Here is an 18,512-nt window from a genome sequence, read left to right as displayed (position 1 = left end):
GCCAGCCAGCATGCCTGACAGTCAAGATCAAGGTGTTTTGTGTGTCTGATGATACAGGTGTCTGCTCCTTGCAGGTGAATTCTTTGACCTGGGCTCTGTTGAGGTGTGGGAAGAGGGAACAAAGTCATACAAAAGTCCTGAGACCTTTATCACCACATCTTCCCAAAACCTGGGAATATATTCATGAGAACACCCCTCCATGGGCCTTAATCCCAGGGAATGCAGACCAAGGAGAAGACCCTGACATGGACCAGCATCATTTCTAACCGTAGTTAAAATAGTTTGGTCCAGTATTTAAATAGTCATATGTACAGAACATTTTACTGTCCACAGAGCTCTGATTTTTTAGCTCAGAATTAACCAGACTCTATGTGAGATGTAAGTTTTTGCATCCCCCAATTTCCCTTGTTCAAACCTACTTACTACCTACACATTATTTTTCATTGGAAACTATCAATCCTATCTAAATTGCATATATATTATCTAGGACCACTGACCTAGTAATATTTCTGAAGAACGTTAAGTTACACATGAGTAGAACTCAAGCTGTTCATATTTTAGTGTGGTAGTCATGCATTTCCTATGTATTTTGGATTAATAACATTATTTTCTTATTATGATAACAATGCATTACGTATTGATGTTGCCAAGTACTCTATATAAATGACTACTGATCCTCACAACAACCATAAATGATTATCTGTATATAAATAAGGAAACTGAAGCTCATAGAGGCTAAATAATTTATCCTTAGTCACATAGCCAGTAAGTGGCAGGTGCAGAATTGTAACCTAGGTCTGCCTATTTCCAAAGCTTGTGTTCTTTTTATCGCTTGATGCTGTCTGCACATTGCTGATCCCAGAATGATTTTCAGGGGAAACATAAATGATACGCTTTTTATTTATTCTGTCCTCATATTTGAATATCATAGACTTTCTTTATAAAAAAGTATTTGCATAGGACAAGACTACCATATCTTCTAGCCTCACTTCCTATCTAATTCTAATGTGTGTACATAATTGCTGTTTGGTGAATTGTTCTTTAATGGAAAATGCAACCAAATGTACATGTTAATAAACCATGTTGGATGAGCAGGCTAAAAGCACGCCAATACTGCGTGTTCAATCAAAACACAAAAAGCAGTTGGGCATAAAGGAAAATATTATATGCCCGTGTGGTCTCCTTTGAATGCATACATCCCACATCGTCACTTACGTCAGGGCTTGCCCCCTAGTAATGTCATATTTTCCATTTCTACATTATTTCCTACATTTAGTGTCTGTACTGCCAGAGTGATATCTTATCTCTTCCCAGTGAAGTTTGCAATTCTTCTGTGAGATTACTCTCCACCCAAGGATCACCATATTGCAGTAGGACAGAGATAAATGTCAGCCATACAAATGAGGGGCTCCTGGGGCCCTGCGCACCCTGTGCCTGCCCCCTTGGACTTTGCCTTCATCTAGAATCTGGTGGAAAAACAGCTTCAGCATAGCAGCTAATGCTTCTGTTCACCTGTGGTTCTTTTGTAGTGTAATTGGACTCCCAGGAGAAGAGGACTGGCCTAGAGATGTTGCTCTTCCCAGGCAGGCTTTCCATTCAAAATCTCCCCAACCAATTGAGAAGTTTGTAACAGATATTGATGAACTAGGCAAAGACCTACTTCTGGTAAGTTCATGGAATGCAGAGTTGATCTCCACTGTACTGATGAAAGACCTGCCTTATCCAAGCTGGGTGGTGGGCACAGGTGTCAATGCAGTACCTGCTACCAGCAGCACGTGTCCCAGTCACACAGGGCGGGAGGCTACAGTCTCTTCACAGGTTTCATTTCCACACCTGTAGTAGCTGGTGGCTTTTGATTCTGGAATGTCGTCAGTTCTTATGGAAAGAAAAAAATTCTGGTCCACACTCTAAATCCATTCTTTTTCATTCGTTTGAATATAGTCTTAGAAGCCTTTCAATTTGTTTGGACACATGCTTCTTTAGAACTAGATATTATGTTTCCTCGTTTACAGTTTCATGCTACTTTAAGCAACTTGAGGTTATTTTAATATGCCTTTTCTTAAATAGGCACATCTATGGGGAGATGTTTTTCCAAAGGAACGGTATAGCAGTACTCCTTCTAGTTACCCATTTAATTAAAAATTAGTAAGCATTTAATGTGCCGTGCATATTTAAAGCACCTCGCTGAAATAAGTCAATCACAAAAGGGCAAATATTATATGAGACCGCTACTATAAAAATTCATGAAATGTTTACACACAGAAAGAAACAGTCTTTGATGGTTACAAGGGAGGGGAGAGGTGAGGATAGAAAAACACTAAATAGACAATAGGTAAGTGGTAACTTTGGTGACGGGTAAGACAGTACATAACACTGGGGAAGCCAGCACAACTTGTACAAGGCAAGGTTATGGAATCGCCATAGACACATCCAAACTCCCTGAGGGACCGAATTCCTAGGCTGAGAGGACCACGGTCTTAGGGAGCATCTAGTTCAATTGGCATAACATAGTTTACAAAGAAAATGTTCTACATTCTGCTTTGATGAGTAGCATGTGGGGTCTTAAAAGCCTGTGAGCAGCCATCTAAGAGACTCTGCTGGTCTCACCCCTTTGGGAGCAATGCAGAATGAAGAAAACTAAAGATACAAGGGAAAGATTAGTCCAAAGGACTAATGGACCACACGTACCACACCCTGTAAAAGACCGAGTCCAATACAACTAGATGGTGCCTGGCTAACACCACTGACGGCTCTGACAGGGATCACAATAGAGGGTCCCAGACAGAGCTGGAGAAAAATGTAGAACAAAATTCTAACTCACAAAAAAAGACTAGACTTACTGGCCTGACAGAGACTGGAGAAACCCCGAGGGTATGGCACCTGGACATCCTTTGAGCTCAGTAATGGAGTCACTGCTGAAGTTCACCCTTCATCCAAAGATTAGACAGGCCCATAAAACAAAATGAGACTGAAAGAGACACCAGCCCAAGGGCAAGGACTAGAAGGCAGGAGGGGACAGGAAAGCTGGTAATAGGGAACCCAAGATCGAGAAGGGAGAGTGTTGACATGTCGTGGGGTTGTTAACCAATGTCATAAAACAGTATGTGTACTAACTATTTAATGAGAAACTAATTTGTTCTGTAAACCTTCATCTAAAGTTCAATAAATATAAATAAAATACCTCGCTGAAAATAAGGACTTCAGTGGCATAGCGGTTAAGAGCTCAGCAGCTAACCAAAATGCCAGCAGTTTGAATCCACCACCTGCTCCTTGGAAAGCCTGTAGGGCAGTTCTACTCTGTCATATAGGGTCACTATGAGTTGGAATCAACTCGATAGCAATGGGTTTTGTGAGAAGCCCCATTTTAAGGAGCCCTGGTGGTGAAGTGGTTAAGCACTCGGCTGGTAACCAAAAGGTCGACAGTTCAAACCCACCAGCCGCTCCGGGAGAAAGATGAGGCAGCCTGCTGTTATAAAAATTTACAGCCTTGGAAACCCTATGGGATAGTTCTGCGCTGTCCCATAGGGTAACTCTGAGTTGGAATCGACTCATTGGTAATGGGTTTGGTATGACCTGTTTGGAGTCCCTGAGTGGTACAAACAGTTAACACACTCAGCCACTATCCAAAAGATTGGAGTTTTAAGCCCACCCAGAGGTGCCAGGTAAGAAAGGCCTAGCAATCTACTTCTGAAAAATCAGCCATTGAAAAACCCTATAGAGCGCAGTTCTACTCTGACACACATGGGGTCACCATGAGTCAGAATGAACTCAACAGCACCTGAAACTCAGACGCATAATCTTTGGCCTTGTACATAATTCCCTGTACTTGGAGACCCCTCATGGACTGCCCTTGGTATCTGGGACCCTACTGGATTCACACAGTGGCTGCACCAATGGGTTGAAACACAGGAACAATTATGAGGATGGCGCAGGACCGGGCAGTGTTTCGTTCTGTTGTACACAGGGTCACTATGAGTCAGAATCATCTGAACAGCACCTGACAACAGCAACTGAGTAATATGTAGTTATCGTTTACTGTCTTAGTCATCTAGTGCTGCTATAACAGAGATACCACAAGTGGATGGCTTTAACAATGAGAAGTTTATTCTCTCACAGTCTAGTAGGCTAGAAGTCTGAATTCAGGGTGCCAGCTCCAGGGTAAGGCTTTCTCCTTCTGTCACTCTGGAGGAAGGCCCTTGTCATCAATCTTCCCTGGCTGAGGACCTTCTCAGTGTGGCAACCCCGGGTCCAAAGGACACGCTATGCTCCCGGTGCTTCTTTCTTGGTGGTGTGAGGTCCCCATGTCTCTCTGCTCACTTCTCTCTTGTATACCTCAAAAGAGATTGGCTGAAGACACAATCCAATCTTGTTGACAGAGTCCTGCCTCATTAACATAACTTTCACTAATCCCACCTCATTAGCATCGTAGAGATAGGATTTACAAGACAAAGAAAAATCACATCAGATGACAAAATAGTGGACAGTCACACAATACTGGGAATCGTGGCCTAGCCAAATTGATACACATATTTTTTGGGGACACAATTCAATCCATGACACCTACTAAATTAACAACCTTTGGTATCTACTCAAGAAAGTGCGCATAGGCTCCAAGGAGGCAGTGCTCCCATTCTGTCAGTGTATTCTAAATTTCACATATAGACCTATGAGTCTGTAGGCCTTAGTAGAAATGTTATGCCTCAGTTCTTAGTGGAAACAGCCATTGTTTGGCATGTGTATGTTTGCACAGCCATGGATTTGCCCAGCAACAGCCCTAACCTCATCATCACCTGGGGGTGGCTCATTTTCTGATGCTTAGGCAGTTTCCCTCCACTGCCAAGTTATGGATAGGAATTGCCATGTTCCCTCCCCACCATTGGCTTTTCCTTCAGTAAGGACCTTGGCCCACATCCCTTGAAATATATTAATTAAAAAGGAAAATATTTGCCTAGATGAAAGCTCACACATATATCACACTCACTGGTTCACATGCTATTTAGGTAGATTTTTTCTTTGGTTTCAAATAACAGACATATACTTGTGTTACCTTAAGAAAAGGGGGTTTGATGGAGTGTTTCACATGGCCTGGACATGGAAAGGAATCTGGAGTGTCAGTTCTTTATCTCTGCCCTGTGCATCACTTGCTCCTAGCATCTCTGCTTTTCTCTGTTCTTTATGCCTCTTCTCTACCCCATTGCTTCTTCTGTCATACTGTTTGCTCCCCTTAACTTTAGTTCATGCCTTTGACTATAAGAACTTCAGCTATTTCATGGATCCTTTCAGCTCCAAACCCACTGCTTTCCCTGTCAGTGTTTCCTACATCAAATTCCAAGAAAAGTAATCTGGCCAACATTCTCAGCTCTTTGCCAAGCTATGACCTGGGTTGCTACCTAGGGTCAGGTCACACTCCTGGTCCAGTCAGCTGTGCTGTGAGGGGGCAGGATCACGTGCCATAAAGCATCACCACCATAGGCTTTCCTTTTCCACAGGAGCTTTGGCTGAAATGCCCTTCTTAGAAGGGAATTCTGGGCAGACAGTCACTGTAATGGACATCTTTAGTGAAGTAGCCCACTCTTCTAGCTACCAGAACATCCAGAGACAACCAAGAACATCTCCTAGCTTTAACCTCAGTAGAAATCATCAAGAAGCACTTAAGATGTGAAGATAACAGACACCGCCACGTGCTCTGCTCATTCAGGGTCCCCCACTAAGAGGGTTAGCTTTCAACGTCAGACCACACACTAGTGCCAGACTGGAGAAGTAGCAGGAGAAAAGGCACAAATACCTACCAAAGAGAGAAGGAAGGGTGTGGGCAATAAGAGTGGCAGCAGAGATTAGAAAAAGCAAGGGAGAGGTGTAAGAAGCAGAACCAGTGACGTCAGGAATCAGGGAAATTCAGTCATAAAAGATAGTATCCAGGGACATTCGGGGAAAGGACAGCCCACGACCTCAAACCTCAGAAGCCTTTGGAGGCTCTCGCTGTTCCGCGCTGGAGGACACAAGCTAGAACTGTGAAGCAGAGGGAGGAGGGCTGTTTGTGAATAGTACAAGGTCAGGAGCTGTAGACTCCAGTAGTACCCATTGCCCCTACTGAAAATGAATTACTGAAGAAAAAGAGTACAGGATGTTTTAGAAAGGATTTTTTAAGAAACAACATTTTAAAATTTAGCATGTGGAGAGTTATACCTCATTTATCTGAAAAATGCTTTTACTATATTTAATGCCTCAGTCATCTGTGTACAGATAAATACATATACCTCTGTGAATATTCCTATGTACATACATAAGTAGGTAGAGTTTGGGAGAAGCTGTGTGTGTGTGTGTGTGTGTGTGTGTGGTAAAGTATATAGAATGTAACATTCACCATTTTAACTATTGGAAGCATTATTTTTATCACCCAAAACCTACACAGTTTACCGAGTAGTATGCCCTTTGTCATGGTTAACTTAGAAGGCTGGGTGTTATTCCAAACATGATTGCTGAAAGCAGTTTCAGAGCTCCTGCCATCTAAATGCTTTCAGAGCCTGAGGTACATTCTTTGATCCTTATATTAGTCAGCTTTTGCTGCATAACAAACAACCCAAAGTAATCTCACTGGCATGCGACAGTAGGCATTTATCTCCTACTCATGGGTCTGCGGATTGGCAGAGATAGCCTTGTGAGTCATTTGGATCAGCTCTACTCAGGCTAGGGGTCAGGTACAGGTCTACTTGTGTACCTTGTTCTGGGTCCCAGGCCAGAAGGGCAGTGGCTCCCTGGGGCATGTTCTTCTCACGGTGGAAGGTGAGTACTCCCAGAAGGGCAAGCAGAAACGTACGATATTCTTGGAACAGGCACCCTGCCACTTCTGACCACACTCCATTGATGAAAACAAGTTACATGGTAAAAGCCAATTTCAGTGGAGGGACGGAGATGCCTTCCCTGAAGTAAGGGTAGAGAGGGAATATGTGCTGAAAAACCATTGTATCGAACATGTCTTGACTAAGTTGCAATGCTAGATTTTATCCTGTGCTTGTCCCTTCCCCCAAGCACCCTTGTTTCTTACACCTGAACAAGACAGCCACTTCCATCCGCTGCTCATTGATAAACCTTATGGCATAGTAAGAAGTTACAGTGAAGTCTCTGACTATAGCACTGAGTTAACTAGCATTAGAAGATTCCGTGTGTAAATGAAGTTACCTGCATATCACCAAGACTAGTACTAATGATTAAAATCCCTTTTAAGGGACCTAGAGTGGCTTGGAGAGAAATCCTGGGTAAGTTATAGTCCTCAGGCCACCCAAAAAGTTTCAGCTTTTCCCGAGGGGCAGTTTATACATCAGGGCCATACAAAAGATGAGTACTGTCTACATATTTATTTTGTCTCCCTTGAAATAAAACATTCATTCTCATTATACCAGTAGCCAATTGCCTCTGAGTCTGTTCCAACTCCTGGCTTCCCCATGTGTGTCAGGGTAGAACTGTAGTCCGTAGGGTTTTCAGAGGCTGATTTTCCGGGAGTAGATTGCCAGGCCCTTCTTCTGAGGAGCCCCTGGGTGGATTCTAACTGCCAACCTCTCAGCAGCTGAGCGCACCGTTTGCACCACACAATACGTGGCATGGAATAGATACATAAGTGTATACACACATTATGTACTTGACATGGTTTATGTCAGTCAGTTACTTTTTTCTTTATCACAGAAGTGTCTGACATTCAATCCAGCGAAAAGAATATCTGCCTACAGTGCCCTGTCTCACCCATACTTCCACGACCTGGAGAGGTGCAAGGAGAACCTGGATTCACATCTGCCGCCTGGCCAGAACACCTCGGAGCTGAACACAGCCTGAGGCCCCAGCGGCTGCCTTGAGCTGATTGTACCCACAACGCCCTTGGTGGCTGGCAGGTGCCCCTGGGTAGACTCCGCAGAGCTGATGGGGATTGCCGTCCGGAGGCCTTCCAGCTGCCGTCTTCTGGCTGGGCTCTGCTTCTCCAAGGAAACCGCCTAGTTTACTGTTTTGAAATCAATGCAAAAATGATTGCAGCTTTATGTTCGTTTGTTTGTGTGTCTGTCTGTCTGTTTCAAGAACCTGGAACAATTCCAGAAGAAGAGAAGCTGCTGACCAATTGTGCTGCCGTTTCATTTTTCTAACCTTGAATGCTGCCAGTGTGAAGTGGGCAATCCAGGCACAGCTGAGTTATGATGTAATCTCTCTGCAGCTGCCCGGGCCTCATTTGGTACTTTTGAGTGAGTGTGTATGTGTGAGTGAGAGAGAGATTCCGTGATCTCTTAAAGCGTTACTTTTTGTAAGCAACAAAGAATAATTGAATTTTAAAGACTCAAGGTGACTCATAAATAATGTTAACTGAAGGTGATTCATCAGACTAGGTTTCTCAAATTAGAAAATTAAGTCTATGTCCTCAGCATTTCTTTTCTGGCCAAAAGCAGTGTACTTGCTAGCAGTAAAAGATTCACTATCTAGTTGAAGTTTTATACACACCGCAAAAAGAAAAAAAAAAAATCCTAATATCTTTTAAGAGACTTGTTTTAAAAGCACACATTCTCATTTACTCTTCAGAAAGCTGAATTTGCTCATTGTAAGTCAGTTTTAGCCTTCTATATAATACTATACTTTATAGTTTCTTTCGGAAAATACCTTGTAAGCTTTTTATTACCTGCTGTAGATTTAGAGAGTGTACCTCAAATAGGGAAAAAAAAAAATTTAAATAGAGGAAGCCTTTATTTCCTGGTTTGAAATTTCTTTATTTCCTTTATTTTTTGTTGTTGTTTTTGTTTTTAGGAATTTGTCAGAAAAACTGCTTCCTGTTTTGGTTTGGAGAGTAGTTCCCCCTGACTAGAGACAAGAATGTCTTTTAGGTCTTCCCCCTCCCATTACACTGTACTTTCCATCATGCACTGCCTTGTTTGCAAAGTGTCCGTCTTGTTTATCCCCAGCACCTCTAATATCTGTTGCTACCATTACATAACTAATCACGGATTGCTTAAGCTGTCCCCACGCACCACCTGCTTTCTTGCTTGCAATGAACCTTTCATAAATAAGCACAGTCAGATTATGGCTCATGGCCTCAGTTCCACAATCCTAGCAAGGTCCATATGTTCTCACTCTAATCTCGATCTTCCTACGTGGTGTTCACTGTTGTTACCTAGGAAATGAGCTGAATACTTGTTCTGCTCAATCACCAGCACATAGACTGCTTTAAACAGTTACTTACTGTTTTACCTTTTATAGAATATATTGTCAGTGCAGTAGCCAAGGCGATGTTTTTTAGAGATCTATATTTACTCTATAAAGTGATCTTTCCCCATTCCCCAGGCTTTGCTGGCCTTTAAGTGCCTTGTGCACACCCCAGCTCTGCAGAGCCAGTCAGCCGTGGCCACTGAGAACAGCTTTGCTTTCTCTCTTGCTGTTCTCTTGCCTTCTACGGTACTTCATATTCTATACCATCTCTGCCTTAAACGTGGTTTAGTGCTCAAGCAGTTGGCTTTAGCAGCCAGAAAACACAGAAGTGAACAATCTTTTGGGAAGTCTAGCTGCTTTCGCTATCTAGGTCATGTTTTGAATGCATGGAACAGTTAGACCATGTTCAGAGTTAAGATTTTCAAAGAGTGGACATTGCCTCACTCAGGAGAAAATGTTCAGATGATATTTATTCATCGTAAAGCCTTACTAAATTCTTGACAGCTTAATATTGCATATGACTATCTCGAACAAGAGAAAAATCAGGAGACGTTTCTCCTGAGAGCTTTTTGAGTTGGGAACCTTTTTTTTTTTTTTTTTAACACATGCATTGTTAGCATTGGTCTAATTGTATAGTTTGAAAAACGGGAAATTTTTCCTAACACAAGATAAGAATGAGAAGCTGGGCTATAAGGATGTTTTATACTTTCTTCTTGTGACAACACTGATAATGTTTTGTCATCACTATAAATGCTTGAGATATAATGACTCCCGACCATTCAACACAAATTGTTCTCAGTCTCACCTGGAAAAGTGATTTCTGCCTTTCCTTGGATCAAGGATCAAAATACAAAGACAATTTTTTGTTGGAGCCCGCAAATTGAAATAAAAAAAACTCACTGCACTTGATTCCTCATGAGCTTTTTTTGGTCAGTATCCATGGCTAGAGTGAACATAACTTTAGTTTTTGCTTTTGCAAAAGTTTATCATAAGTTAGCTCAAGAAAAATGCAGCTCTTCTAAAACTGGAATTTTTTTCAGCATTCTTTAGGATTTTAAACAAGTAGAGAGCTCAACTTTTATTTCTAGCATATGCTTTTGACTCATTTCTTAGTAGCATTTGTAAAGAAAAATTAAAGGACAAACATTTTGTCTATTAGATTCTTGGCGAATTTTCCAATTTTCCCAATGAAAGGGCGTCTCAGCCTTTCTGAACTTCATCAAGACTCCTTCCCCAGTTCACCCCTCGGTGCGGCTGTTGCACTTGAGGGATTACTCTCCTTTTATGTCTTGTGCATCGTGTTCACCATTCCTGAAACCCAGGTCCCACACAAGCAGCCTGGCCACTTTGAAGCATGATAGCAGATAAAGAGCTTACTGAATACAGCTTATTCTTCTGTGACTTATAGTTTTAAACATCTTTGCCAAAAGTTAGGCAATGGTTTGCTGAAAAGGTCATACTGCCCCAGAATTACACCGAAGCAGTTTATAGCAAGTAAAAATATGGCGACAGATTTGAAAAGCACGTTTTAATTTCTTACTAGGACTAGTGCAAGAACGTGCCTGATAGTTTATGATGTTTGGTTCTGGTGGCCCTCTCATTTCGGGAGTTGTTGTGTAGGGTGGAGAGTAACAAACCATGATTAAAAAGAGGAAACCTGTCCATTTTGGCCATCGTAAGCTATCACATGGCAAAAGGCCGATAAAGGCCTAACTTTAAAAACACAACTGACAAAGGGCTTGTAAGAACCCAATGGTTTGGAGCCTCCCACTCTGTCCCTCCTTTGAAGTGGGTGGGAATTCAAGGTGCAAAGCACTTGTCCTGGAAGAAAGCTCAGGGCATTTCAGCTCCCTGTACTCATGATTTTCTCTTGGGAAACACACGCCGTGAATGGCCAACTTTTCGTTTAGCTCCAGATGACTTACTGGAACTGTTGAAAATTATTCATTTAAAAATAGGATCTCAGAATTTTATTTTTAAGTAGAAATGAAAATTGCAGAGACAGTATCTTAAAGGAAGAGTAGAAATGAAAATTGCATCGGCAGTTAATATCTTAAAGAAAGCATGTTCCTTATTAATAGAGAAATCAGTAGTTTGACTTCAGAATGTGGTACTGTCTATCTTCAAGAGAAAACTCTTAAATAGTACCAAGCATTTTGAACCTCAAAGTATGTATTTGGATTGAATTTTTAAGTAACTATAGTTGCTTCTCTTAAAAGTGGTGCCTGTCAAGTTTAGTAATGGCAATTCTCGTTCCATTAAGGAAATTAAATCATGTAAGCTTCCTAACATCGAAAATATATTAAAATTCATTTATCCAAAGAATTGCTGTCTTTTAATTAAGTGACAACTTGACTGTTTTTATGATAAACACCTGAGAGGACCTCATATTTTTCAAAAGCAGGCTTTTGTTGCATCGTTTGGTACAAGAAAGAATAATGTTAAAACTTAATATGCCACCGGAATTACATAATTGTGTTACAACAAAAACTACAGAATATTTACCTTGGAAAGAAAATATTAAAATATTATTTTAAATATTTAATATTGATGAATGCAAAAGAATGCATGTGTTACATTGTGAGAGATAAAAATAAAGATGTATAATTTCTAAATCTTTAAAAATTATTTGTAAAATAGTGAACAACGGATAGAGGAAATTCTGGAGAAAACAGGTATTCAAAGAAGGATAATTTCAAAGTTAATGTTGAATGATATATATGTTATTAACAAATACATTATAAGAATTTATATTAAAATTACCTAGTAACTATGGACTTCATACATTCAAAGACATGTTTTATGGAGATGCTATTCCAAGCACAGTTACCATTTTACAGGTTGAGCTGAGCAAATTAAACCTTATTACCTCCCTTCATGGGGATGAAGCAGCTTCGTGAAGCTATATTTTATACATCCCTAAGAATTTTTTTTTTTTGTAATATGTAAAAAAGAAAAAATAATAGAACAAATTTTTAAAAGGTATATGCTTCCTGTGCCACCAGGATTTTTGAAAAATTGTGACCTTCACTCAAAACCACTTATCCATGTGTATTAAATTTATTCAGGTATGTAATTAGCAAGATACTGACAGGTTTCTTCTGCACAATGGAAAAAAACTGCTTGAGGCTACCAAAAGCCTGTTAAGCAATTGAAGTCCTTAGAAAATTAGTAATGGAGTTTTCCTAAAAAGCATGAGAGAATAGCATTTTCATTTCTTACTGGCTCCCTTTTTTATATCAATGCAGCTCTCAACCCAGTTTTGTTGGCCATGTGGTATGTACGTATATCTCAAGCATTTCAAACTTGTATTTTTTCAGAAAATAAACCAAAAATATTCCTTTGGCCTTATCTTCTGACCTTTGCAAACAGCAGAAATGAAGAAACAGAAAGGGGCTGATTTTTAAATGTTTTCTTTTTTTCTCAATTTTTCAGAGTGTCGATCAGCTTTTCAAAATGTTTTCTTTTTATTAGCGTTCCCAGGAAGTTAATTCAGATAAACGAATGGACTTCTATGAGCACATTCATATTTTCTTAATACTGATGTTCTGCACTTGAAGAAGAAACTAAACAGCCACCTGAAAATGAATACAGGCTTTTTTTTCCAAGCACCCTTTTTTTACAGAAGTACTGTTACAGCTATCTGAAGTTAATGTGATAGGGAAGAGGGGTGGCTTTTCTCACAAAAAGAAAAAAAAAAGCCTCAGTTTTAAATTCATACTGACCTTAGGATTGGGCTTTCTTGTTTTATTCCAGTGTATCCCACAAGGTGGCACTTTTAGGGAAAAAAATCTGGATGACCAAGGCTAAAGAGATACTTCTAAAGACTTTATTCTAACTTTATTTTTCTGCACCTGTTTAACTCTTACCTAGCACTTGCCTTTCAAGATGACTGATAGTCTCCATAGTGTTCTATAGCCTAGAATTTTTAGCTGTTAGCTGGGTTCTGAACAATTGTTTGCAATTAAATTGTGGTTGGGGAAGGATAATACACCCATTTTGATCATTTCAGTGAATACAGAAAGCCTAGCCATTCATTTCTTCAAGAAATTTTTTTTTAAGGTAACTAATTACCTACCTGGACACTTTTCTAAGTACGGAAGTTACAAAGATGGGCAAGGCTTATTGCTTTTAAAAAAAAAAAAAAGTCAACCCTCATTTGTGAAAAGGACAGCTTTGTTAGGAGTATAAAACTTCTGCAATGGCAGGCCCCTCTCAAAACACCCATACCCTAGGCGGTTGCTTTCACGTTTCCTACCATGGTAGCTTTTTTTATACACTGATTACGCTTTAGAATCAAACTAAAAAATACAATGAGCAAAATAAGTAGCAGATTAGTAATCAAGTAGACAAAACTTTTTTTTAAAGAACGGCTACCTGGAAACAACCCTAAAATCCTTTAAAAAATTTTTTTTCATTTGCATAATCACAAATGTAAATTCACAACAAATTCTCATTTTTTAAATCTTGTTTAAGTATATGTACAGAATAACTTAGGAGTGTATCTTGCATGTAAGTTTTAATGGCAATTTTATACTTTGAAATATGAGTTTTGTTTTTTCTTTTAAAGGTTAACTCACAGGCCCATTATCCTCCAGATTATTTAAATTAATGATTAGCATCACAATTAATAAATAGTATCACTGAAATTTAGGGGGAAGTTAATTACAGGTCTCAGTTTCCTCAGCATAGCCCGGCAGAAGGTAGTTTATTCCTTCTGAGCTGCAGAAACTCAGTAGTGTCCACTTGACTTTCCTCCAGAGTAGCAGGCAGGCAAGTCTCAGTAACTGATACTCAATCAAGATACCACGCACACGAGGGCCTGTAGAAAGCTCTTTGTGAAATCATCAGCCTCGTCCCTCCGCTCAAAATCCCACCCAAGTAAATTTCAGCTTAAGCCCCTAAAAGGAAGACCGAATTCTGACCTCGAGTTAGTTATCCGTGGGCCAGTTGGAACTCTTACTCGCTCGTGTTCAACACTGAAAGCCTTCGGGTGCGGTGCCTTGTCACCCCGGCCCTGTGACTGAGACACGCCGCCCACTCACCTGTCGGTGCCTGAAACCGTGTGCAGACCCGCAGGATACTGTCCGAGGTCTAAAATGTGCCCTGCTGCTGTCTCAGAGGCATCCGCTTTGCACTCTTAGGAAGTAAAACGTCCCGAGACTCAAACGGGTGTCTTCTGTGTATAAAGAAGTACAACACAATTCTCCGAAAGCTCGGGTGTGACGAGATGTGGCAGAGGTGGCTCTGTGTCGAGCTGCCTGCCAAGCATCTCTGAAGTTCTAAGCTCCGCTTTTTTTTTTTTTTTTTTTAAGAGAAGATGTATAATTACAGGAAAGATGTTTTTATTTTTTTATTTTCTACCATGTTACATATGTGACGGCAAAAGATACACCTGGAAAAATTTTGTTTTGAAAAAGTGTGTATTTTCTGCTTCCTCTTCAGTTGGCAAAAGCTCCTATTTAGTTTCAATTTTCTTCTTTTTCCTTGTCAAATAGTTAAAGATAGGTAAACAAGTGACCCCATGTACTAAGGGATTTTCCTGTTGAGAGGAATTTTTTTGAAGGAGGCACATCTCTGCACATATTGACTTCCGAAAACTATGACTGTAGCACTAATCAGCAAGCATAGAACCACACAATTAATTTAATTCTCTCTGTGGTTTCTAGCCAAATTCCGTTGATGTGCTTAGGTTAAAATTCTGAAGATACCCTTTGTACCTTTACTTAAAAATTTTTCATCTTAACATTTATGAAATGCAATAATATGTGTTTGCTAGCAATATTTCTCTGACCACCAGCAACTCTGGATTTGACCTTGAAGTTTCTGAATAATAAAGTATTCTAGCAGTAATACATTTCTTGAATCCCCGAGAGCATTATATCATCTTTTCATTCTAGTCCTGTGTTTGCAACGCTGTACAACTGTATATTAGAGTTACTTAGTTGGTATTCATTTATATTCCTATGATCAGTAATAAATGTATTAGTACATGGAATTAATAGAATCAACTACCCCTAGGATCAGCACTTGAGGAGATGGGGAATTTTTATTTCAAGTTCTACATCTACATAAATTATTTCTATTATTATTCATGTGTATTATTTATTTCTGAATCACACTAGCCCTGTGAAAGTGTAACTGAAGGCAGAAAGTGATAGGACTTGCATTTAATGTTCATTACCGTGGTCTTGATGAGCTAAGAAAATAAAAATTAGACTAAGCCCCCAAATAAGCTGCATGCATTTTAACATGGTTAGTAGAATTTAAGTCTATAGATACAGTATTTTTGGCGTCTAGGTGTTTTATTCTTATATAAATGAATTAAAGCAAAGGACTTTATAGTTATTGCTTTTGTCAAATATGCATATAATATAGTGTAATAATATAGCAAAATAAAAACTAAAGTTAGAGAAGCATTTCAGATACAGCTTTAATTTAGGAACTCTGCCATGTGGCCATTGGAGTAGCTGCCAGTCAGAGATAGGTGATGGGTGGTGCCTTCTCTCGGCTGGCCTTAGAAGCTTCCCCGACAAGGTCAAGTCCCCTTCTAGGTGTCGTGTGCAGTAGCAGGAACAGGTAGTGCTGTCGAAAGGCGAGCAGTGTGAGAGTTTTCTGTAGAAGCAGGACTGTGTCAGCTTGTGCATCGAGGCTTCCAGAATGTGTCAGATGGAGGAGTCCAATTTTCCATGCTTCAGGCAACTTGAGTTTGTACAGAAGCAGTCCAGTCTGGTAATAAACAAGGATTGCATGTACAATAATCAGCAATGGGATTTTTAACAACTGACGGTCCTCAATACCTCAAAAGCTTGTTGCATTTCTGGTATTTTAGATTTTGATCTGAAGGTTAAAGGGCAAGTGTTTGGAATAGAAGAACAGTAAGTGTTAAGAAAAGCACAATATCAGTTCCCATAGGGTACAGGTTAGAACTAGAGAGTTTTCTAAGATTATCATTTCTGAGATGTGTAAAAGCACGTTTTCACTGTAAAATGCCTTAGTGTTTCTGCATTCCCATAGGATCTAGTGAAAGCTTTCTTCAATGTTTCAGCAAGGCTATCCCACACAGTAAACTTTTTCTTCGATTTATATAAAATATTTTAAAAGTTTTAAAAAAAAATCTTAATTTGGACATTTGACCTGTTGGATTCTGTGTTTCTATGTAGAGGTTATACTTGTCAGGTGTTAATCTAGACTGTGTGAGCCAGCCCAGGATGACCGAACCCCCCCTTCCCTGTATCTCCCTTTCCCTCCCACTGAAGTCCTCATTGCCACCACCCTGGCCTGTGCACATGGTGCTCTCCCATCCACCTCTGCCACTCTTTGGTCGTCTGGGACGTGATAAGAGACAGTTTAAATGGATGCCATGGGTATGCCTGCCTAGACCTGGCCACCATCCCCACTTGACCTTCAGCTGGCCACAGTTATCAAGAGAAGGTTCCTGATCCTGGGCGTCAAATGTGCTCATGACAGCACACACAAATGCACTCTAGCTTCTTTGTACACATCATGATTTTTAAACCAAGTGATTCTACAGAGCATTCAGTTTGGGCTGTGGTACAAAGAGAAAAATTAACCAAGAATACAAACCACATTCCAGGCTGCTATTTTCTACCCACCCACAGACCGTACTTTTACTGTATTTCTTCATACTTGAAACTCATTCTGCTGTGTTAATATCAGGGTACAGACTCACAAGGGTGCATGTTCCTCAAAGGTGCGTTATTACTCTCATTCCGTTTGCTCATACTGCTACAAAATGCTCTGTTTTGGTGCTTTGGGTGCAGCAGGTAAAAGAAGCAGTGTGGAAATGCACTGCTTAGAACACAGTCTTACAAGAATTTTGGCAGGTGACTTGGTGTTAGGTATTGCTTCTGCTTTTTTCTCTGTACACATGATTAAGAATGACCACACTGGCCTGTCAGGTCCACCTGGGAATCCTTACTCACAGGGCATATAAACCCTGTGCTCTCCCCAAGTGTGGGTGCAGCCCAGCTGTCTGAAAGCAGGGACCTTCCTATGTATTTGAATCATTTAGCCCTCACAAAAAAAATGGCCTCAGATATATAGACAGGAGCATCTCACTCTATTGACCATTCCTCCATTTCATACAGAAAGCCCTCCTAAGACAAAAAAAAAAAAATTATTCCTAAGGTTACCCTCCTCATAGCTTCTTGAGCTGAATGTTCTTCCTTCCTCCACTTGAAAACCAGTTGCCATCGAGTCGGCTCTAACTCACCTCTGGGTGGACTAAAACCTCCAACCTTTCTCTCGGATAGCAGCCCAGCATGTTAGTCATTTGCATCACCCAGGACCTTGAGGAAAATGGAAATACAGGTCAGTTTATCTAGAACCTTCATGCCTTAAGAGAAAAATTGAAAAGTGTTTATGTCGTGTAAAATATGTAATCCAAAGACCACAAAAATTTATATGAAGTACCCCATCACTAGAAATCTCTGTTTAAAAATGTAGCTCAAGTAAGGGATGCTTTATGACCTGAAGTTTCTGAGGTCAAATGTAGCCATTTTAGCGTGGGCCTCACTGTATGACTTAATTGGAGAGGGAGGATGACAGTGGTAACTCTGTTCAATGGCAATGGTAACATGTCAGAAAATTCAGAGGGTTACAGATAAATAATCCTTTGGAAACTGGATGTCTTACTGGGTGCTAGAATGCAAATTTAGATATTTATTGTCAGATAATGAAATTCATTGTGTTTTTTTTTTAATTGGTGTTGAAACATCACTGTCAACTGTTTTCACATATGCACAAGCTAAATTGAAGTCAATAGAGAAAATGGTTTGTATATTTATCATACCTTTTGTACAACTTCTTACAATAAAAAATATTGGTAGCAAATAAAGATAATAAAAACAGCAATTTTTTGATTTATTTCATTTTTATTGAGAATACGCACAGCAAAATATACACCAATTCAACAGTTTCAATGTACAATTCGGTGACATTGATTACATTATTCAAGTTGTGCAGCAATTCTCACCCTCATTTCCAAATTGTTCCTCCCGCATTGACATAAACTCACTGCCCCCAAAGGTTCCTATCTAATCTTTTGAGTTGCTGTTATCAATTTGATCCCATATAGCAACCAAAAACCAAACCCACTGCTGTCGAGTTGATTCCGACTCATAGCAGCCCTATAGGGCAGAGTAGAACTGCCCCATGGAGTTTCCAAGGAGCACCTGGTGGATTTGAACTGCCGACCTGTTGGTTAGCAGCCGTAGCACTTAACCACTATGCCACAGGGTTTCTGTCCCATGTAGATAGTTCTTAAAAAAGGACACTGCTCAAGGCAGACATTCTTTACTAGTTAAGCTAAA

At 40.1% G+C, this 18,512-nt stretch overlaps 1 protein-coding gene across 2 annotated transcripts in view; it reads left to right on the top strand.

The window, feature by feature from the left end:
* Positions 1 to 17,327, top strand: part of CDK6 (cyclin dependent kinase 6) — a 271,790-nt gene extending 254,463 nt beyond the window's left edge. For both annotated transcript variants that reach the window (XM_064289982.1, XM_064289981.1), the window contains 2 exons: positions 1,530 to 1,665; positions 7,681 to 17,327. In XM_064289982.1, the coding sequence (XP_064146052.1) occupies positions 1,530 to 1,665; positions 7,681 to 7,827 (283 nt within the window). In that variant the 3' untranslated portion in view covers positions 7,828 to 17,327. The remainder of the gene's footprint in view (positions 1 to 1,529; positions 1,666 to 7,680) is intronic.
* Positions 17,328 to 18,512: the final 1,185 nt, after the last annotated feature.

Source organism: Loxodonta africana, chromosome 8, assembly GCF_030014295.1.
Source record: "Loxodonta africana isolate mLoxAfr1 chromosome 8, mLoxAfr1.hap2, whole genome shotgun sequence".
Taxonomy (NCBI): domain Eukaryota; kingdom Metazoa; phylum Chordata; class Mammalia; order Proboscidea; family Elephantidae; genus Loxodonta; species Loxodonta africana.
Note: the sequence above shows the minus strand (reverse complement) of the source record. Positions and strands in the feature narration are given on the sequence as shown.